This window comes from Mauremys mutica, chromosome 1 (genome assembly GCF_020497125.1).
Source record: "Mauremys mutica isolate MM-2020 ecotype Southern chromosome 1, ASM2049712v1, whole genome shotgun sequence".
Taxonomy (NCBI): Eukaryota; Metazoa; Chordata; order Testudines; family Geoemydidae; genus Mauremys; species Mauremys mutica.
In genome coordinates, this window is record NC_059072.1 from 115,896,637 (window position 1) to 115,915,328 (window position 18,692).

An 18,692-nucleotide genomic window follows, 5' to 3' on the forward strand; every position below is an offset into this window, starting at 1 on the left:
ATAGTTCCACTATTAAACATTCTTGAGAGCTGCAAAAATCAAAATGTTTAAATTTAAAAAAAGCAGATAATTAGTTATCAGATATGAACAAATTAATTTTTAGAAGTGCAGGTTGTGCCCTTCTGTGGAAAAACCCACTGACTGGGATCAGTGAGGGGGATATTCGAAAAGTTCCCTCATAGTGTTTCCATTAGATAGTTCTGTCATTGAGGCAGGGTTTGTCCCATCCACCTAAGGAGAAAAGAAAAGGTTCAACTCAGATTTCCCCATCCTCTAAATCCTACTGGAGGCCAGAGCCATCTGCACAACAGGCCCCTTTGTCTCCACATTTGCTCTGAGTTTATTTGCTTTCCTCCACTCCATTCAGCCACAGCCAAAGGCTCCCTGACCCACCAACAGTCCTCCTAAGGGAGCCCCGCATTGCAGCAGGAGCTATACAAACTTGGACGGTATTAAGATCAGCTGAATGCCAAAGAGAAAAAAAAGGCACAGCACCTTCCACCTGCCCACACAGGGATCTCTAAGGCTATGGATAGCTGGACAGAGAGTACTGCCAAACCCAAGTATGCAAAAAGCATGAGATTTAAAACAAAACCCCTCCCCCCGCAAAAAAAATTAGTTCTTTTGATTTGCCTTCTTGTTCTAGAGTTTTTAGGGTTCACTTGGCTCACAAACTTTTCTCCACAACCCGTGAGAGCTATAAACTTTGTAACTGAAAACTAAAGTTCTTGTATAATCGCTTGTCTCTGGGAGCTGGGACTATAAGTGAAACATCAAATATTGCAAGACTTGATATAAAATAGAAAGAGTTTGCAATTTCCTCCCTCATCCCCCCTTTTTTTTTGTATGGGCAAGGAGAGAACCACATATGAAACGGGTGCGTCTACGTGACTATCTCCACATTATTGCTTGAGCAGGGTTTGCACCCCCACAGCAGACTTGAAGTGGCCACTGCTGCTCAGTGGTGGCCATATTATAAAAAAATGCAGTATTTGTATTTTTTCCTTCTTTAGTGTTCAGACAGACATCTGACAATTACACTGTTCTCATACAGTTCAGATATTCCATCCAGCCCTATCACTTTCTCATAGCTGTCCTGTTGTTCACCATCAGAGTTACAAAGCATATTATCACTGCATATCCAGGAACGGGAGTGAGGACTAGTCTTGAGCACAGTTCCAGCTAACCCAGTTGGCTGCAAGAGAGCCCTATCCACAAGAGAACACCAATCTGCCCTAGAGTAGCGACAATTGGTGCCTGAAAAAGTTGTCAAGAATTGTTCTGCTTAATGTGCAGAACAGTGCTGAATAGCTGTTTCTGAACATGCCTGCAGTTACCATGCTTCAGAGGTCACAGCATGGGCAGGCTTTAGACACAAACTTCTTAGAACAGGGGTCACCGAGTTACCCCATGTAATCGACAGAAAATAGAATTTAAAGTATATTGTACATGATTATGAAAAGGGATGTCAAAGAAGAAATAATAGAGGGACTGTGGCAGGCTTTGTACCTCGTCGACTCCTTAAGTCAGGGGGGTGAGAGGTAACCCTGCCTCTCTATGCCTACGTCCATTTTCTAACACACACACCACCCCGCCTGGTAGTCAGCAGAGTGTGGCCCAATGGCCAGGGCCCATCTACTGCCTCTTCCCGAGTGGGATAATGCTGCCTAGTGGCCAGAGTCCATTCAATGTGCCCCTAGGGCAATGCGGCCCAATGGCTAAAGTCCACCTAATTCCCCCTCCCCTAGTGGGGTAGCGTGGCCTAGTGGCGAGAGTCAATACAGCCAGCTTTGGAGGCAAAACTGGGGGCCTAGTGGCTGGTGCCTGGAGGCCATCACAAGGGAGTGGCAGCCCCTGATAGGGGGGCCTGGACCCACCCGACTCTACTATGCCCTGACCCAGGGCCCTACCAGCGGCAGAACAGTCCACCACAGGGTCAGCAGGGAATCTAGTGAAACACACTGACCTCATAAGGGTGGGAGGTACCACTCCCTCGCCCTCTCTGGCTCACTTCCTGCAGCAGGGGTCCATATGGTATCAGGGTCTCCAGGCTCCTCAGCACCAGACACTCCCTGGGGTTCCGATAGCAGCAAGCCTCTGATCCAGGTTTCTGGCTCTTCAGCTCTCGTAGGTAAGGGCTGTAATGGCTCCTAGGCTGGAGCCCCTGCCAAGTGTCCCTCCTCGGCAGTCAGCCCTGACTGAGCAGCTCCGCAGGCTTTTACACCTGACTTCCAGGTGGAGCATGCCCAGCGGAGCCTCAGGGGTGGGGCTTCCTGTGCTAGGATTAATCCCCTCTGTACCAGTGCGGGGCCGAGCTGCCCTGTCACAGGGACAGATCCTGAGCACCTGACACTCAATCACAAGTTATTGGGCACGATGCAGAAATTACTGTGTGAAATTGTGACCTGTGTTATGCAGGAGGTCAAACTAGGCGATCACTATGGACCTTCCTGGCCTTAAAGTGAATTAACTCCCATTGAAGTTAATCGGAAGTTGCAGGTCTTAGGCTTTGCCCCATGAAACAGGATGAACTGGCACCACTGCAGCTGTGGTGTGTATGTTTTAACTTGAACTGTATCAGCTTTTTCTGCATGTGGTGACAGACAGTTACGTAGGAACAGAAGTAACTGGGGAGGAGCACTCAGATGTGACAGGGTGGGTGGAGTAGATTAAAAGTAAACAAATCAGATTTTGACTTTTCGTCATTTTATTCATTTCTTTTATCCACAGAAAATGTTGTGGTAAACGTGAAGAAAGCAGTTTTTTTTTATAATAAATAGTTGTGATTTATTTCCACAAGGGGGTCACTGAGTTTATCACTGATAGATTTCTGAGAGTTTATGTAGGAATGTACATCTGTGTGTACTGTATTTGTCATGAAAAGAGAACTATCCAAGGAACAAAATTTACTCACCCACCCTTACAACATTGAGGATGACGTTAACAGGGGGAATAAAAACCCTGATATTTAACTCGCCCATCAAGGAAAGGAACTCTAGTGGATGAGAGGAAATTTTGTTGCAAGGCTGATGTTCAGTATATAGGATTAACATTCTACAGACATATATATGATTTATAATATAGCCCAAACTCTGGCTATATGTAATGTCTAGAAATGATAAATCTTTTTGCATTCTACAATTTATTTGAGGAAGCCAGAGAAAGGGCTAAGGAAGTCTTTCCAAGCAGGACCCATGTGTTATATAAAATTGAAAAGTGGTGGCGAGGGCAGTAAATACATCTTTGTTCCAATGACTTCATAAACCACAACTGCTTTGCTCATGTGCTTTATAATAATGACAGAACCTTTGCATATACTTGTAGCCCCAGTGTATTTTTATGGTTGTTTTCTCATGCTGTGATTCTTCAAAACTTCAGGTGTTCTTGACAAAAATATGTGTGGTTTATATTAGGTTTTTTTATTTTGCAAACTAGATCTTTCTGTTTCTATGTATTTTTTCAGCTTTTCCCCCCTAGACTGTGTGATAATTAGAGTCATCTTGATAGATGAAAACTGCATTTTCTAATTTTTTTGTGACTTTGTTTAAAAAGTTGCTGGACAATGTTATATTAAGTATTTTAGTGAACACCCAATTATACAGAGAGTTACTTTAAAGCTATTCTTACATATTGTTGAATATATTTATTGTACTTGAAATATAATAGTCTAAATCTGCTTTTTAACAACTTCTTAACATGCTTTCTAATGGTGCATGTTAAAAAAATTGTTAAAGAGCAGATTTAGTACAGTAGTACTTTTCAGAAAGTATTGTGTACTTAACTATCTGATTTTTCCACTGGCATATCATGAATGAAAGGCAAATTACATTTTTGTTTGGGAGAGCAATAGGCTGCAGAAACGGAAATGGAACACTATACAACAGTATAGGCCATGTGTCAAAAAATGATCCATGGCCCATTGAAGTTAATGGGAATCTCTCTATTGACATCAATAGGTGTGTGGGATTGGGCACTATGGTCCCAAAGCCTGCTGAGATGCCATGATCATGCTGCTCAATCTCCGCCAATCCCTTCTAGGTAATTATGAGCCCACCATCAGCTGCTCTATTATAGTTGAAGCACCAATGTCTTTCTGAAGGCCAAATTCCACAGGGGAACTGCATACCAAATCCCTCCCCAATATTGGTTCCAGTAAGGCTTCCTTCTCGGATGCCACTAAGGAATTGAAGGATCTGTCACCTTTTCAATAGGACACTTCAACATTTGTCTCCATCTCCATTGGCCCACTGGACTTTGGTAACAGGAAGCTGCATTGTTAACGGGGCTATTGACAGACCTGTATTTGGAGCGTGACATCCACAAAATCACTTCACTGCCTGCTCGCCTTCCAAAACTTGCCTGGATTTGGCGGGGGACCTTGTTTCTGATTCTCATTGCAAGAAGATGGGTGAGGAATGGAAACGGAGGGGAGAGAACTGTGAGAAGAGAAAGGAAAGAAAGATTAAAAAATCAACCAACCAACGAAAGAGCAAGTGAAAGTCAAACCAGAAAAGGAGAAATTCCTTAAAACAGGTTTGGGCAACTTTAAGATAATAGAGGGCCACAAATCCACTAAAATTCTTTGGCAGGCCGTGGAGAAGGTTAAGATTGAGCTGAGTCACTGAGGGGCTCAGTCTTTTAACAAAGCTGCTGTTGCTTCATGCCACTCTGCATCCCCATCAGCACAGACTGTACCTCAGCCAGCTCCTCAGCTGGTGTAAACTGACACAGTTCTGTTGACTTTAGTGGTACCAATTTACAACAGTCAATGGGGCTATGCTGATTTACACATCAGCTGAGGATCTTGCCCAAATCTAAAGGCTAGAAGACAGGCCGTGATTCTCTTTCTCCCCTTTGAGTCTTTGCTGAGTTGAAGTGACAACTTTTAATACAGATATTGCTCTGTGTATCAAGATGCTACTATTAACAATTTTCCCTGGAGTGTTGAGGGTTGGTTGGCCAGTTTTTTTTTTACAACAGCCAGAAGTTGGCTCTCTCACAGCCTTTCCAATGATAGTGGAATAGTGTAATGGTCTAAGTTTCACATCTGAAACGAGAAGGATGTTTCTACACTAGTCATTTTTTACATAAAAGAAGTTTTTCACCATTACTACTAACTGGTTCAGTGCCACCAGTTGTAGCAAAAGGAGTACTAGTGTAGACAAGGCATGAGGCAGTCACTGGCATTTTAACCACTTTGTCACCTAGCCCTCTTCAGGAAATCTGAACAACATAGTGGTTAAAATACCAAGGGCTGCTAGCATCCTGTCTGCACTTTCCCAGTAATGGGACTGGTGGAGCTGAACAACAGACACACATTTTTGGCAGCAAACCCTACCACGTACAAAGCCCAGGCACCAGGAAACCATGAGTTCAAGTCCGGTATGATCTACTCAGCCCGGTTTCCTTAGGAAGCATGCAACTTGAGTATCATGAAGCTTGTGCAAATAGTTTGCATGCAACCCTAAAATGGCCTCCCGTCTGCTCTGTGTGAATACTGAATCCGTGATCAAAACTTCCTTTCTCTTTACTATATTGCAATATGACTTGTGCCCGTAGGGTACCTTCCCCCCCAGGTGCTGTAAAGCTGAAAAGTGTGTTGGGATATTTTAGGATCAAAGGCACCATATAAAAACAAGATATCTGTAACAATTGTTCTCTGAATATATGGTAACTATTACAGACATGTTATTGTGCCCCCACTGCTAGAGTCAGGGGAAAAAGTACATTTGCATTTTCACCATTACCTTGAAGAATGTGGCAGAAAAGATACTGATGGCTGAGGAGCCTCAGTTATTCCTCTTCATTAGGTGCCACACATGCCATTGGCTAGTGAGGCAGTTAACTCATTCCTGCACTAATTTCATATAGCAGCAAAGAGTCCTGTGGCACCTTATAGACTACATGCATCCGACGAAGTGGGTATTCACCCACGAAAGCTCATGCTCCAATACGTCTGTTAGTCTATAAGGTGCCACAAGACTCTTTACTGCTTTTACAGATCCAGACTAACACGGCTACCCCTCTGATACTTAATTTCATATAGAAGCACATATCAATGGGGGGGAATAATACTATAACTACAGCACTACCTTCAGAGAACAAGATAATTTTCTTTCATGGCATCCAACCTAAATTTACATTCTATTAATTTGTTTTGAAATTTTTGGCGGCATGTCTTAGAACTAGAGAAAACTTGAATCTTTTCTTATTGCTACTGAAACTAGTAGAACATGAAAGCTGTTTTCTTGGTTTTCTAAAGGCTTCAGGAAATAGTCACTCCACAAAAAGAGACTGTATCATGATCTAACATGAGCATCAGCCAGTCATATTATCACTTATCAAATCCTCTACTCAAGCAAATAACACAGGTTCTTTGTGTTTCCTTTCTGAGTGTTGATTTGATCTAGGAGGCTTCTGGAGTATCAATAATACATGTTTGACTGTATGGTAGCACTGATTAATTCACACTTTGGGTACATAGTGAGATGTGAGGTAAGCCAGGTGTCTATAAAGGGACTCACTAAGTGCATTAGCCAGTTGTCTGCTAATATGCATAGTATGTCGCAGTGGAACACTGCAGTGCTATCAAACACAGCAGCTACATCCTGACATCAATAGAATGCAGAAGCACAGCAGGTGGAATGGAGGACCAGCAGTGAAGCAGTTTGATAAGTCCACTGAATGGTTTGGAGCGTCTCTTGGGGGTGGAGAGAGGATTGCTAGTTTATCACTAAACATGCCTTTGCTCTGTAGTGTCCACAGTTATCATGGTCCATTGCACAGCAAAGATGTATTTAAATATAGTTAATCATTACACCTCTACCTCGATATAATGCTGTCCTCAGGAGCCAAAAAATCTTACTGCGTTATATTGAACTTGCTTTGATCCACCAGAGTGCACAGCCCCACCTCCCTGGAGCACTGCTTTACCGCGTTATATCCAAATTCGTGTTATATCGGGTCGCGTTATATCAGGGTAGAGGTGTATTAATATACATTGATTTCCATTCATGTATTAACAAATCTTACTCGTAATCTGAATTTGTTACCTAGTTTGGTTGATCATCCTTTTATCTGTATCTTTATTTTGTTAAAATTTCAAAAATGGCAACACTATATTATAGAAACTACTTGATTCTGATATAAAGCTGTCTGTCATTGTTTCCACTAAAAGGGCTTCCCGTACTTGATTTCTCCAGGTCGCTAATGTTGGAGTATATGCCCTTTTTCAAAATGTCTGTAGTTATATTTTACTAGAAAAGCATGACTGTGTATTAATATTCATGTTTGGATTTATCTAGCGGCTATTTCCCATCCTTTGTTATTTTAGAATACTTCAGTCTCCACCAAAATATGGTGGATTTTCCAGTGTTTCCACACTCACCCCTCATTATCTGATCAGGTCAAAGGGGTGTAATCATTTTTTAAAACAATGTCAATTAGAAGTTTCTTAATGTTTTCAAATTTATTCTAGTCCATACTGAAATAAGAGCCTGTCAAGTTGCAAGGGAAGGGCACTTGGGTGCGTGGCATTCCTGTGGCTATGACAATCGTTTCAGATTCAAAAGCAGAGTTTTTTGGTTTGTTTGTTTAATAGCTACAGATTCACACAAGAGCTCCTTCCTGAATTCTAACCAGCTCATCTTATCAATTATGGATAAGGATAAGGGCCAAATTCTGCCCTTGGATGCATGTATGCAACTCCACTGGGAACTGTGTATGTCATCTAAGGGCAGAATTAGAAATGGTTGGGTAGAAGAGGAGTGGAAGATGAGATGGAGTGGGACAGGCTGCAAAACACATTCCAGAAAGTAGAAGACATTCCAGAAAGTTGATGACAAGGCCGAGAGCATCAGAAGGCTGGAGTGAGAAGGAGAAAAATGACACAATGAATGTACAGGAAAGCTATTAACAAGCAAACAGGAGAGACTTTAGAAGTATTGATAATGTTTTATTGGTATATTTAGGGCTAGTCAGTGAGATTTTTAAGTCTTTGTCCTGTTTATACTGCTGACTTGTTCTCATATGCCATACATATTTGAATAGTTTCTTGATTTTAAATGAAATGAAGTTAACAGCTATTAAAATGAATTTGAAACTGTATAGCAGTGCTAACTACCTACACAGCAATGTGATTCACTGAATCTTTAACATTTTGCTTTATAACTAGTTCTTAGACCTGTTTGCATTCATCCAGAAGTGGAAATAAACACCATACTTCAGAATGTTTCTTGACCAGCTTTTATAGTTTTAAAATGACTTCCCTGTAGGCCTCTATGAAGAGATCCGTCAGTTTCGTCAGGCCTGTGGAGATGCTCACATGAAAACAATCTTGGCAACAGGAGAGCTGGGATCACTTACCAATGTCTACAAAGCCAGCATGGTAGCGATGATGGCAGGTAAATATATGCATTTTTAAACATTCTGTATATAATACAGTCACGAAAATCTTTCGTTTTAAATTAGGGGCTTGACAGTTGGATGTTAAATACTTAGAATAAACAGAACTGTGATCTAACACCCCAGTTAGTAACGATTAATATCGCAGGTAGTAAGATATGTCACTTGTTTTGTATAAAACTATGATATTTACTGGAGTTGGTCATAAAATGGGAAGAATAATTTGCAAAAGTTTAGTAAAAAAAAAATTTCCTATATTTTTATTTATTTATATTTATAGCAGCTTCTAAAGGCCCCAGTTGAGACTGGGCCCCATTCTACTACTCACAGTACAAACCGATAGTAAGAAACACTTCTTCCTCTCAAGAACTTACAGTAAAGTGGTAAGTTTCATCTAAATTCAGAATGTCATCAAAATTTCAGAATTCAAAACATTTGGACCAGTTGTAATATGGACAAAAAAATCTGATTTGTAAACATTATTAATTTGCCAAATAGTACATATGGGAGAACTATTTCCATTTACCTTGGGCTACATTGTGCAACCCTTACTCATACCAATGACCACTTACACGAGTAAGTCCCATATAATAATTCTACCTCCTCATATGTTCTTAAATAGCACTTCTCATTAGATCTCAAAGTACTTTACAAAGGAGGTCCGGATTAGTATATCCAGTTTCCAGATGGGAAACTGAGGCAAAGAGAGGTAAAGTGACTTACATAAGGTTACCCAGTAGGTCAGTTGTAGAGATGGAAATAGAACTAGAGACTCTTAATCCTAGTCCTGTGTTCTATACACTAGGCCATATTGCTCCAATATTGTTGGGATTGCTCCTGTAAGCTCATGTTGATGAGCCCTGTCTATCCCTATATAGGTACAAATTTAGATCTGTGTGTTGAGGATGAAATTCACCTTTGAGACCCTGAAGTCTGATGTTCTCAGGGTTTAAGTGGTGCATATGCCTTGGGCTGGGCCTCTGCACAGGTATGAATATCACCCGATGTTAGGGCATCTCTACTCAGGATGTTAGTGCATGGCAAGCCATCGTGCGAATCTACAGTGCACTGACTTGCCATGCAGTAACGTCCTGTATGGGCACTGCTATAGTGAACTAAAAGTTCCATAATGCACTCTGACAATGGAACTTTAGTGTACTGTAGCAGTGTGCATATGGGATGTTATTGTGTGGCAAGCTGGCATGCTATATATTCACACCTTGACTTGTTGTGCATTAACATCCTGACTGGACAAGCCCTTCTAAAAATGTATAATAGAAATTTGCAGTGGAAAAGTACTGCTCAGTACTAGAATACAGTCAGATCAATGAAAACTGAAAACATATCCAGTAAGTGCTTAATGGATTTTATTCATTTGATCATTCTTTTAGAGAATTCTTTTATACACTGATAGTAAAGCATTGCTTTGATTTATTTTATAAGACTATTATACTGTGGCTGTTATAGGCATTACAGATAACGTTCATTAGTATTTGTGTGCAGATAGCTTCAAAATGACAAGGCCACTCTGCATTTTCAGGGAGCAAATGTTGTCTGCTAAAGCATCCCATCCTCAGTGCATCTGAACAGGGATGCATACAATTTTGGGGGGAGGGAGGGTGGATCCTTGTCCAAGCCAGGGCTGGCCCACAACATTTTGGCACCTGAGGCAGGGAGCTCAAATGAGCTCCCTTGCTTGAGCCAAAACTTTGAAAAGTCTCAATTCTGCCTTCTTCCTGTTCTTCTCCTCTCATGGCACTGCTCTGCTACCTACCCCAATACAGGAGAACTAACAACTTAAAATGCCTTGTTCAAAAAATGTAAGTAACACAACTTTCAAACGCCTGAACAGCAAATGTAACTTTTTTCTTGTCTGCATAGTAAACACTGGCATTTTTATCTGTTTGAATAATCAAAGTGGTGCTTTCTGTGCCTTCTTGATTGCAAAGATTTGAACTGCTTCCTGCTGAAGGTCCACAGTCTGGGCCAGCTCATGCTCTATTGAGATGGTTGCAAGGCCGACCAGCCTCTCCCATGCCATTGTGGAGCGTAGATGTGTTTTTATTAACGTCAGCTTGGAGAAGCTGCATTCTCCATTGGCAACCATTACAGGAAGTGTTAGAAGTATGCGCAGAGCAACAAAAGCATTTGGAAAGAGGGTGGTCATCTTATTTGTGCACATATATTCCAGAACAGCCTTTGGAGTTGATCCTGCTGAAATGTATCTTGAAAGGGCTTTCAGTTCAGCACCTAAATCACTCGCATCAATATTGCGCATGTCATCATGTGTCAATACTGTCTCTAGTGCCCTGCATTGCTGGTGTAAGTCTTCTTCAGGTATAGTGAGGAGGGTTGGAATATCATAAAATATCCCAAATATACTGCTGTGTTCCTTGAGCTGCATGAAAGGTTCTTCAAATGACTGTATTGCACAATCTAGCACCTGGTTAAAGAATTCGACTTTGAATTGTTGTTTGGGGTCTCTTATGGGATTATCCTGTGCCTCGTGATCAAAATGTCATCTTCTTCGGTGACTCTTGTATTCTTGAATGGGTGGGAAAATAGCTTCAGTGTGAAGTTCCTCTGCTAACTTCTGTGCACTCTTTAGAACATTTTGAAATCCTTCATCTGACCGGTAAGACTGTAGGTATGACTTCACTTTGTCCAGTTGTTCCATTGCTCCAGATATATCAAGGTCAACACTTTGGAGTCTCTTGCTTACAACATTTATTTCAAACAGTATGTCAGGCCACAACACTAAGCCACACAGAAATTTGAAGTTATGTATGTTTCTGGTGATTCCATTTCCCTCGAACAGTTCCTGTCATAGCATTGTCATCCATAAGAGCAACTATGGCATCATCTATCTTCCCAGTTTAGTTTTTGATAGGCTTTATCGCCTCCACTCGACTTTCCCATTGTGTGGTACTCAGCGGTTTCAGTATCAGAGAGGATGTTCCCAGCTGTTGCTTCAAAATTTGCCATTGATGAGTTGATGCAGGGAAAAATACATAGATGCTTTGAATTACGTTAAAAAATTCAGCAGCCTCACTAGAAGCTGATGCTGCATCACTGACCACCAAGTTCAATGAATGAGAACTGTATGGGACAAAAAAAGCTCGAGGGTTTAACTCTCGGATCTGTGTCTGCACTCTTGTTCTTTCCTCTGATGTTGGCACTATTATCGTAGCCCTGACTTCTCATGTCAGCTATCGCAATTCCCATATCTTCCAGCCTTTTAAGAAGCACATTTGTCGTACCAGTATCATCAGTGTCAATAAATTCTAGAAAATGTTTTCTGACAGTCACCATTTCAGGGACATTTTCACTAGGTTGTGTTGTTGTTACAAAACGTACCATTAAAGACATTTGTTCCGTATGGCTGATGTCAGGTGTGCAGTCCAGAATAACAGAGTAATATCTTGCTGACTTCAGATATGTCAAAATCTTCTGTTTGACTTTTGTTGCCAGTAACTGTATGATCTCATTTTGAATTGTTTTTCCAAGGTAGTGGTGTGTGTACATTTCTTGGGTGGTGACTTTTCTTAGATGAGTCTTCCTGGAGTACAGCATCAAACTCAGCCATCAGCTCCACAATTTTAAGGAAGTTTCCATTGTTTGGCACATACAGCTGATCTGAAGTGTCACGCAGCACTAGGTTTTGGGTAGCAAGCATTCTCACAATGGCAATGAGCCTTTTCAGAACATTTTGCCAGTAAAGAGACTCTGATGCAATCTTCTCTTGATGCTGATCATCTATGGTGGCCTTTAACCTTAGTCTCATCTCAAACTCTTTGGTGATTTGCTGCCTTCTCATGGCATGCCAGATTTCTAGCCAGATTTTTCCAGTCCTTTGTTCCTGTAGAACCCAATGTGGCTGGAACATTAGACTGGAAGAATTTACAACAAAAACAGTATGCAGCATTCTGGGTTTTTGAGTACATAAGCCATGGCCTCTCCACTTTTCACCATTAGGGATTTCACGCCAGTAATATGTTGGATGGAAACTTCTATTTTCATTGTCTTTGGGGAACATGAAGTTTTTCACTTGCTGTGGCCCATGCAGTACAAGGAAGTCCCTCAGGCTACTGCTCAAGTGGCTCCACAGTCCTGGATCATTTAGACTCCAGGAACTAAATTCAGCAGCAGCTGTTTCTTGTGCCTCCACCACACTCTTCTGTGATCTACACTTTTCTTCAGGAATGTGCATGGTTACATCCATTTGAGACGGAGATATGGATGCTGCAGTAGCTGCCAGGTCACCTGCACTCTGAATAACTGGAAGATCAGACATCTCCTCACCACTCACATCCTCACTGGGTCTGGAGAGCTCCTTCCTGCTTAGATAGAAAAGCTTCCTTTGCTTTCTTTCTTTCTTCTGAATGCTGCCCCAGAGGGGCGTTTTCTTCTTTCACTCATGACTGTCTGTTCTGTGCCAGCTATAGTGGCTCTCAACACTCAGGGCTACACTGAGGGCTACACTGAAGTCAGGGCTACACTGAAGGGGACAAATAAGCAGGCTGGTAGCAGGGCCTGAGTGAGGGAAGAGATCAGTGTCTTAAGGGCCTACCTGGCTCCTACTACTTCAGCTGACTGCCTGTTCTCCTCAAGTGGGTTCAGGGAAGCAGCAGGAAACAGGAAGCTCCCTGAGAAGCTGGTGTTAGAGATGTACATAAGAGGCTCCTCTTCCTCTCTCTCTCTCTGCAGCTCCTGCTGCTTTCTGTTATTCTCTCTCACCTGTTCTCCTGCCTGCCTGTTATGTCTCTTGTGCCCTCCTTCCTCCAGCACAGCACTCCACCATCTCTGTGCATCTAGAGCAGAGAGAATACATATGCACCAGCAGCAGACACAATTTTCTACAGTCTGGGTCCTAGTGGTGCCCCCCCCCGACAGTCTGGCACCTGAGGCATGCGCCTCAGTTTGCCTCATGGTAAGGCCAGCCCTGGTCCAAGCAATTCCAAAATACTTACAGATAGATATCCAGCTTGGATTCTGTCACTTTAATATTTTAAATACAGTGAAAACTGCCTAGAAAGATTGATTTGGAAAACCCCCATTTCCATCTTCACATCCATTGTGTAGAGAATAACAGCTCCATGAAACGGTTAGCTTCCCAAATCACATATGTTGATACTCTACATGCAAAATCTCCAGCGAGTAATAACAGCACACATCAACTAGATATTTTAGCGGTAAAATGGTTAGTCAGGTTATAATTGGGACACCGAGAAACAGCAGTGTTCTCTATCTGCAGCTAAGAGGCACTCCAAAATTGCAAAATATTTCCTCCTTGTTGAAAACATCAAAGAAAATTACTTTTAATCTGATCCTTAAGCCTCAGCTGAAAGCTGCAAAGTAAGTGGGAGACAAACAGCTCAGCATAAACAGGAAGTGATTTTTTTTTTGGAAGTGATTTACTGTTTGTTTGTTTTGCACTGATATAGCTGTGACGGTGCAACCCCCCTAGGGTAGGTGCATGACAACAGTTCAAGCACTGTTTTGTACCAGTGCAATGTATGTATATTAGCCCGTTGCAAATTCCTTTAGTCTACACAAGCTTTTAGGGCAGGGGTCGGCAACCTACGGCACGCGAGCCGATTTTTGATGGCACGCAGCGGCAGGCTGAGCGGCTCAGCCTACCGCCGTTCTGGGGTTCCGGCTGCTGCCCCATTGCCAGCCGGGGTCCCGGCCGCCGGCCCCACTCAGCGCCCGCTGCTGGCCTGTGGACCCCCAGGGAACCTCAAGCTGGCAGCGGTCTGAGCAGGCCAGCGGCTGAGACCCTGGCTGGCAGGAGCCGGCGGCCGGAACCCCAGAGTAGCGGTGGGCTGAGCCACTCAGCCCGCTGCCGGGCTGTGGTTCCATTCACTCAGCTGGCAGTGGGCTGAGTGGGGCCGATGGCCGGGACCTCAGACTGGCAGTGGGCTGAGTGGCTCAGTCTGCTGCCAATCTGAGGTCCTGGCTGCTGGCACCACTCAGCCCACTGCCAGCCTAGGGTTTCATTCACCCAGACTGGCAGTGGGCTGAGTGGGGCCGGTGGCCGGGACCCCAGACCGGCAGCAGACTGAGACACTTAGCCCGTTGCCGGTCTGGGGTTCCGTCCGCCAGCTCCTGCCAGCTGGGATCCCAGCTGCTGGCCCCCCTCAGCCCGCTACCAGCCTGGGGTTCTGCTCACCCAGGCCGGCAGGAGGCTGAGCGGGGCCGGCGGCAGGGACCCCAACTGGCAAGGGGCCGGCAGCCGGAACCCCAGACCGGCAGTGGGCTGAGCAGGGCTGGTGGCTGGACCCCAGACCAGCAGCGGGCTGAGCGGGGCCGGTGGCTGGAACCCCAGGCAAGGATCACACTAAATTGATAAGATCTGCATTTTAATTTTATTTTAAATGAAGCTTCTTAAATATTTTAAAAACCTTATTTACTTTAAATACAACAATAGTTTATTTATATAATATAGACAGAGAGAGAGACCTTCTACAAACGTTAAAATGTATTACTGGCACGCAAAACCTTAAATTACAGTGAACTTGGCACACCACTTCTGAAAGGTTGCTGACCCCTGTTTTAGGGACATAAGTTGGTCTCATAATTAAGACTCAGAACTAGGAGTTAGCTGACAAGGATTCTATTCTCAAAACCCCTTCTACAAACCCACGTATTTCACAGTGCTCGTTAAGAAGAGACTTCAATAATTGAATTAGATGGAGGGAAGTTTAAATTAGAATCACCTAAGTTATCCCCATCTCTGGAGTATCCTGTCTTGCTTGTGCCCATCTTTATTACGGTTAGCTCTCTGAGACAGAGAATATCTTTATTTTTGTGTAGGATAAATTGCCAAGCACATTATCGACATTGAACAAATACTACTCTAATAAAAATTTTCGGCTCTGCCACAGCTTTCTTCTGTGACCCTGTACAAGTTAACCTCGCTCCGTGCCTCAGTTTCTCTCTATGTAATATAGAGATGATACTTTTCTACCTAAAGGGTGTTGAGAGGCTCAATTCCTTAGTGTTTTTGAGATATTCACATAGTACAGTGATGAGGACTATGCTTGTAAATATGTTTTTTATCCATACATCAAAGAGGTGACCTGTGACAAGAGGTGAGCCATATAACAATTACACTGTAGTTTAATTTGATTTGCTGATCATTTTCACCTCTTTTGTAATACATAATAGTTGAAAACTGCAAATTATTTTGGTTTATTCTATACATTATCTCCTCCCCCCCCCCTTTTTTTTTTACTGTGTAGTTTTCTTGCAGTACAGCAGGTGGCTCTATTGTTAATGATTTTCCTTGCATCATGATTCATTTTGTAAGTACTTATCCTTGTGAATATGTATAATAGCTTCTTTATTTTGATCTCTTGCTTTCTGTTTGAGAGTGGGTGTGGGAATCTGAACTGACTGGAGAGCTGTATCCAAGGGGTCTGGGTCAAATTTGGAAACATGGGGGCTTGACTTTCACATAGACAGAGAACCCAAAACTCCGGTTGAAGTCTGTGTGAGCTGCAGGTGCTTAGCACCTCTGAAAAATAAGGTGCTGTTGCCTAGATCTTCACAGGTGTTTAGATGCCTATCTCCCATTGAAATCAATAGGAGTTAGGCATCTAAATACCTTGGAGAATCTGAGCCTGTGCACCTAAAGTTAGGTTCCTAAATCTCTATTTTCAGGCACCTAACTTCTTTGCAACCAATACTATGATTTCTTTTGTAAAAGCTGTGCCTACTTTTCAGCTCCTAAATCTTTATTTCAGATCCTGAATACATGAACTGATTTTCATATGTGCTGATCATCAAGCAGACCCATTGAACTAGGTGGTTGCATGAAGGATAAATTTGACGCTATGTCTTGCTTGGACCATGCTAGAAACTATCATTTTGCATGCATGGATGCAAAAAAAAAGAAAAGTTGCCATTGCATGATCCTGAGAAAAGTGGGCTTGACAGCATACTTTTTGCTATCATGCCTAACAGAGATGAGGATTTTTTAAAAAAAGTAAACATTTGTACTGTTGTTGTGATCGGATTATTTTGCTGTTAAATATCTGTTACTGCCTGAAGCTGATAGTACCACACCAAGTCAAAATTGTGAACTTGGGCTCAGGTTTTCAAAATTGAGTTCCACGTTCGGCTCTTAAGTCCATATTTAGGCATGCTAAGAAGTCACCTGATTTGCAAAACAGCTGCAGATCCAGCCACTCCCATTGATTTCAATGTGCTTAATTCTTGCGACCATAATAAGTTTTTCACCACAGAAGAATCATAATTTAAAAAGCATTACAGCTGTGGGCTTTGATTTTTTCTTTATTTTTGAAATCCTCACCCTCATTAAATTACTCATGGAAACAGCTACAAATTCTACTAGCAAGAAGCATGCTGTCAATCCTGTTAACTTTTAAAAAGGTTACAGTGATGCTGAATCTGGTTCCTAGATTGGGACGGGCCCCAAGAGTGTAAAGAGTAAGGACACCAGAAATTCAAATGGACAGATATGCCTTTCTGTGGTTTAACTATTACTATTAGTAGTAGTATTTGAATAGTGCCTACCAGCCCCAGTCATGGACCAGAACTGCATTGTGCTAGGTACTTTACAAACACAGAACAAAAAGATCATCCCTGCCCCAAAGTGGTTACAATCTAAGTAATCCAGTTGCCAAGGCACATAGGGAGTTTTCTGGGACAAGTTGGTGGGATCTTAGCCAGAAGTTTCTGTAGAATAAGCTTTAATCTAAAATAAATTATTCACCCTTGTCTGGTGAAGGAACCCTTCTGAACATAGGCCGATTCAGTGCTGCCATCTTGAATTTACCGACAGCTAATCTGAAACAGACAGGCCCCCGAGATCTAAACCTGGGACTAGCAAACAGTCTCAGCAGTCAGGTTGTGCACTGCCAACTTCCTCCAGGGCCGGAGCGGGAGGAATCCTTCTGCCCTTGAGCAATCACTGGCAGCAGAGAAGTTCTGTTGCCCTTACAGCCTCATGGCTGGAGAAGCCTCTGTACCACTTGCTCTGCATAGCCACTCCAAGTGCTGCTACATTCCATTTGCATACTAGAACTGGTTCCGCTACAGGAGGGCCATCCGTACCCATTGGGGAGTGGGTGGGATTTGCCCCTAAAAGAGATGAAATTTCCTCCTTTCAGCTCAATGGGGTGCTAACTGTGCAACTCCTCTCTGTGTCTTAATTTCACTCCTGAAAAATGCTATGTCTAATGTCTAGGGTCTTTGATCTTCTCTCATCTGTCGCTCCAAACCTTGTGTGCACCTTGAACACTGGTGGCAAGTAAGAGACGTCTTCTGGCTGACTCCCGGGATAATTTGTCAAGGGTTTATTTTGTCTAAGCATTTCTGTATGGATACTACCAGATTTTCAGAGGTATTGTACACTCATGGCAGTTTGACTTTAGTAGGAACTATGGGTGCCCAGCACCTTCGAAAACCAGGAAATAATGGGTTACATTAGATTTTATGTTGCCAGTGATATCGAAACATAACTGGAGAAACAACTGGCTGCTGCAGTGCTAATATTAATTCCTTAAGTCCTGCAAATTTCAAAAGGCCTGTAGGCACTACAGCAATCCCAAATTAATCCCAGAATTACATCAAAAGAACTTTTTCTGTGTCATTATTTTAAATCCAGGTCAGCAAACTAACCCTCCTCCCAATGGTAACAAACTCTTTGTCCCTTAAACAACAGGAATTTGTGGAGCAGGCCAGGGATATACTTCAGTAAATATTCAAAGGGTGAGAGTTCTTGGGACCGAGAAGGCCCTATCGCCTTTCTGTCCTCTCAAGATTATAATGAAGGATGGTCTTAATTGCAGTGGTGAGGTATCCCTCTGTCACCAGGTAGACAGGTCCTATGTTATTTCACATCCCAATTCTGTTTCCTTATGGCAGAGGACAAAAGTCCATCTTTGGCCTAGGATTCCTACCTGTTCTTTAGACTTTGCTAGGCAACATATTTAGCAAGCGCTCTTCACCTGATCCAATACCCATTGAAATGAATGGAAAGACTCCCATTGGCCTAACGGTTTTAGGATTAGGCCCAGAGAAGGTTGGGGATCAAGTGCTTGGAGCTCAGCTATTCAACAAACCCAAAAAATAAGTTAGAGGATCAGCCCATGTGACTTTATTGCATGCAGTCATATTGTTGGATTACATTACTATTTAGAGAACATGAGGCACATGTCAACACTAGTCACAGATTTTTTTTTTTAAAGGAAGTGCTCCTTCATATTCAATTTCTTAACATCCCCATTACGTTATCCCCAGCCCAACCACATTCTGAATGT

At 42.6% G+C, this 18,692-nt stretch overlaps 1 protein-coding gene across 2 annotated transcripts in view; it reads left to right on the forward strand.

The window, feature by feature from the left end:
* The window catches only part of DERA (deoxyribose-phosphate aldolase), a 94,835-nt gene that overhangs the window by 43,897 nt on the left and 32,246 nt on the right, over window positions 1–18,692 (forward strand). For both annotated transcript variants that reach the window (XM_045000770.1, XM_045000768.1), the window contains one exon: window positions 8,274–8,402. In XM_045000770.1, the coding sequence (XP_044856705.1) occupies window positions 8,274–8,402 (129 nt within the window). The remainder of the gene's footprint in view (window positions 1–8,273; window positions 8,403–18,692) is intronic.